The sequence below is a fragment of the Clupea harengus genome, chromosome 8 (genome assembly GCF_900700415.2).
Source record: "Clupea harengus chromosome 8, Ch_v2.0.2, whole genome shotgun sequence".
Classification (NCBI taxonomy): domain Eukaryota; kingdom Metazoa; phylum Chordata; class Actinopteri; order Clupeiformes; family Clupeidae; genus Clupea; species Clupea harengus.
This window is the reverse complement of record NC_045159.1, coordinates 30050896-30055609: the sequence shown is the minus strand read 5'-3', so window position 1 is coordinate 30055609 and position 4714 is coordinate 30050896. Positions and strand designations below refer to the sequence as shown.

Genomic DNA, 4714 nt, shown 5'->3' with positions numbered 1-4714 from the left:
TGTACGTTTAAAACAGCAAAGTACTGCCAATCAGTACTTCCAGGATCTTGTGCGGGTTTGTCTGAATTTGCTGCGGAAATTCTCAAAAGTTATGGTTAAAATTGAGTTAAAGACAATCAGTCGCAATTAATTCAGAATTTCCACGACTGATTTTTTGGGGGAAATATTGTGGGAAATCCTTGAATTTGTGAAAACACAAAACTGCTCAAATCTGGAGGGACTGGCTAATGACAGTGATTAAACAGAAATACTGAAGAGACAAGAAGGCAAAGTAACCAAAGTGATCTAGCATTATTCTAGCTACTTTTTTTCACTTATAAGAATCTGTAGATTACGTAAAACTAATCATCATGCAGGGTAACACACTTTTAGCCATAGCTAGCTGTAGGCCATTTTTGTAGTTTTTAGGTACCTGTAACTTAACGGTGTTCTGTACAGTAACAGTGTTTCGTACACTTAACCCTAATTTTACATGAATTACATTCGGGTGGAAAAAAAGTATAAATGCCATTGCAAAGTGTATCTTGTATCTCTTTAATCTTCGACAATAACTGTGAGAGCCACGCTGGTTTATTCAGAAATATCTGAACAAGTACTGAGAAACACCCATGGATATTTAAGATTCGGCAGAGGGGAAATCATTTTGCAGTGTACAGATTATTGCTAGCGCCTACAGCCTAGCGACGCCCTTTCTGCTGTATTTGGATTACTTAGATAGCAGCGGGTACCAGCAACCTTATGACTGATAACTAGAGCGGAATAGAGAGGTCGAAACCATCCTGAAACAAACATAGCAGAGAGATGTACACCCCTTTCCTCACACGATATACCCACCACCAGCCACATCATGCTGTTTTCACCGGAACAAAAGAGTTTATTGGTGTATGTTCAACTATACCATAAGCTATTAAACCCCAGAGACAGTGGAGATAACCATACTGTACATCTGTGCATGGCAGATTGGACTATTAGTAAGCTTAGACTTAAAAAACAACAACACTGTGACCCCTTGAGTATTCTAGCCTCACAGGAGCCTAATGGAGTCTCATACTACGGCAGTCTGGTATGCTGTGACCATAGGGATTTGCAGAAGTATCCTGTAATTGTTCTATTCAATATGGCAATGAATTCACACATCATTAACATTGTTTCTCAATCTGGCCAGTAGCTGCCTACTTTGATTGGAAGAAGAACCATGACCATGTTATACTTTTTTTAGAATATTTTTTAATTTACCTTGAAAATAGCTGTTTGTGTCAAATGTGGGAGACTGCACCATGGAACCAAACAACAGACCCAGTATTTTTGGACCATTAGTGAAAGACGTTCATCAAAATGCCTCTAAATATTTGACAGTTTATATTTCTGTGTCCTTGGGGGCCTGGATGTAGTTTTTAGAAGAATCCTATAAGGGCGCAAAGCTGGATGTAAAAATGGGTCTAGTTGCTAGTTTCACATGGAACCAGCACAAGGTCCCTTGAGAGACCATTAGAAAGTTTCCTTGGCAGATAAGACATGTTCTCAAGAATAGACACACATTCTTCTACAGAAGCACAGATTATTCTGATTTGGTTCGTAAATACCAATCATGGGCATCAAAAGAAACCCAGAAATTAGACAGACCAAAATGCATCTGAGCTATCAAATTACCCTCAGTAAATACATTTTTTATAGGAAAATTATGTATATAGAAATACAAAAATACACAGATGAACCAAAACATGTCCACTCCGAGCTGAATCAAATAATGCTGTATAGCTTGTAAAAGCAGGACTTGTCAAGGTCTGGCATATCTGAAAACAGTCGAGTGTAAAGATCTGAGCAGCTCTGATAGGGTCAAACCAGATGGCCGGAGCATTGAGTAGTGATGGATATCAACCCAACTGAGTTGTTGCTTTTGCATCAAAAGTGTTAACAAAATACTTTAATTCAACAGTCCTATATTTACAGTCTTTGTAGCGATAACTGACTCAGGAAAATAGTTTTGTGGTATATTTCTATTTTATGTTAACTTGTGGTCTTCACTGTCACCATAAGTGACCTTTCGAGGTTTCAGTTGAAGTTGGGTCATGTGAACCAAGAAAAGCAGAAGAGGGTGAGAGAGACATGACTATGAGTCAGCTCCACATGAACGAACCAGGAGAAGGCAAGAGTGTCCGTCCTCTTAGTGTCTATTCCTTAAACAGGAGCCTTCCTTGTTATGACACAGTTGACTTCAGTGGAAAATCAAATTGAGAAGTAGGCTGTATTCTTAATTCACTTGTGAATCCAGGTAAAAAAAAAAGTACTTTCTTAGATTGTGCTGTGCACATTTTGTAAGCAATACTCAGTGTAATACAATACACGTGCAATACAAAGTGTAATTTTGTACTAGGCTATAACAGTAGCTAATGGCTACTGGTTCTGCTTTTGGTTTAAATTGGGCTTAACAGTAATAATGTACCTATGTGTCTAACAGTAGTGCTGGCAAGTGTCATTTTAAAGAATTTGGATATTTCATGTTAAAAATGTTAATGTCATCCAATTTAGTGGGATTTCAGCTTCATCAGTTTTAGTTTTTAGACAAAATGTGACTATTTATCAATGCTCTAATGACTAGTACACAGCACCCAAAAACACATGTTCTGCTCAGACCATAAGAAAGCATTTAGCGGAGCTCAGTCAATAACAGGAAAAGAATCCGCTGTGCCAGCAAGCTGTAAAAACAAACCATTTTAATGCAGGTGTTCCTACCAACCTTCCGCCATTGGAAATACTCCCTCAGCTCAATTCTAAGCTGTCGGTGTAGTCCGTTTTTTTTAAAGTAAATAAAAGAAAATGCATTGTATGTATCACAGTTTGGTATTTAATGATGTTGTGTGGTAGGGTTGTGAAAACATAAACATACAGTTATTTACTGATATTAAAAACAAAACTTTAAACATGGGCTAAATGAATCTTTTTCTTCCTGTTCTTCTTATATTCTCATAGTTTGTGACTCCTGAACATCTTCAACACATTTTCACATGGCAAAATCATTAAAGTGCTACCTAAGAAAATGTAGTGTTTTTATACAAAAAAAGTGCAGAGTCATACAACTTTCATTTAAAAGTTGAAAGGATCATGTCTAATGACAGTTATATCATTTCCATTTCATGTTATGTCTACTCTGAAAGTCTTAATTCATCCAGAGAGCCTACAAATATCTGTGAAATCTATGTAAGATACTTGTGTCCTTTTTTAATGCAGTTGTTTTCTTATGAACCTCCCTTACTGGTCATACTGTAGAAATCTCCTGATCGTTGTTTCATGCCTTAAAGCTACTGTTCATACTGTAGAAATCTCCTGATCGTTGTTTCATGCCTTAAAGCTACTGTTCATACTGTAGAAATCTCCTGGTCGTTGTTTCATGCCTTAAAGCATTAGACATGCCCGTCTTGCCCAGTGAGCGGACGGATTTTCGACTGCTATACTGGATAAAGCGTTGTTTGCGCAGTAAAACCGTCGTTTTGCGAACAGGGCCTGGTGGCATGTAGGCTTTGCCTATGGGGTTTCACTGGGCAAGACGCAGGTTGCTTTATAGCCTTTTCACATTCACCTCACGTTTTTGCAACCCTGAAAGTGCTATGAATGACGGCAACATTTTGCTAAATGATTTGGTGTGAAATAAACTTGGGTCTCACAGCGTTATTGGTCAAAACCAAGTGATGGTTGTGTTTAGCTGTTTGAGCACATATAAATACCAAGGCCATTATTGGAAGGCTGAAGGACTCTTTGGCTAAACCTGCCCTACACCTGGCTTTCAGCAACAGATAACTCAGAGCAATATTTGTAACATACTTCCCAGCCCCCATCATGAAATAGCTTACCCATCATAGTCACGACTTGGCCCCTGCCTCCTTATCATCAAATAAGTGACAACGGCTATGACAATGAGGCATATAACAGCTGCTATCACTCCAACAGCAATAATAGCTGGGCTGCTTTGAGGTAGGGACTCTGAAAAATAAAGATCAATGGTGTTAGAAGACTACTCAGAGAAAGACACAACATCTACAACTAATGCCAACTGTACTGAAAGACAGCATTCAGTCACTTATTCTCTACATTGATACATGCATCACAGTTACCAGGATTTATACAGGCCTTTGAGAGGTATTCCCAATATTCTGTGAACATAAACAAGACAATAATTATATTGGACTCACCTTTCATAACAACCCTAACTTTTATTTGTGATGCAGATCCTGTAATATCTGGTGGATTTTTCACATCACACTGGTATGTGCCATTGTCACTAAACTGCATCTGAGCAACTTCGATTGATGCATCTTTTCTGTTCAGGTCCCCTGCCCAAACTACTCGTTTTTGAAACTGAGCAAGAGATCCTGGGTATGAATTGCCGCCGGTATAATAGAAGAACTGCAAAGAGCAAAAAAATGGAACAGTTATAAGGCATTGTTGGAACCTCTACTTACTTGATCTTGAAATCACAACCCAACACACCGAGCAAAATTGCACTTTAGTTACTCTGGAGAGATTTTAATGTAAACAATACATGTTATGCCTATGCTAGTATTTATATACAATATATATATTATTGTTGCCACCACCGACTTTTCTGTTTTTCATTTTTCTGTTCCTACTTCTTACCCCTGTAACAGTAACCCTATTAGCAGACAGTTTACCCACTAAGCTTCTTTTGTATATGTATCATACCATATAATGTTTGTAT

At 38.1% G+C, this 4714-nt stretch overlaps 2 protein-coding genes across 2 annotated transcripts in view; one reads left to right on the top strand and one right to left on the bottom strand.

The window, feature by feature from the left end:
• LOC116221577 overlaps positions 1 to 4714 on the top strand; it is an 84570-nt gene that overhangs the window by 5712 nt on the left and 74144 nt on the right. The gene's annotated exons all lie outside the window — the stretch shown is intronic.
• LOC116221548 (myelin protein zero-like protein 1) overlaps positions 3838 to 4714 on the bottom strand; it is a 6768-nt gene continuing 5891 nt past the window's right edge. The window contains exons 3-4 of the mRNA XM_031572684.2: positions 4188 to 4401; positions 3838 to 3978 (exon numbers count right to left, since the gene is read on the bottom strand). Of these exons, the coding sequence (XP_031428544.1) occupies positions 3845 to 3978; positions 4188 to 4401 (348 nt within the window). The 3' untranslated portion in view covers positions 3838 to 3844. The remainder of the gene's footprint in view (positions 3979 to 4187; positions 4402 to 4714) is intronic.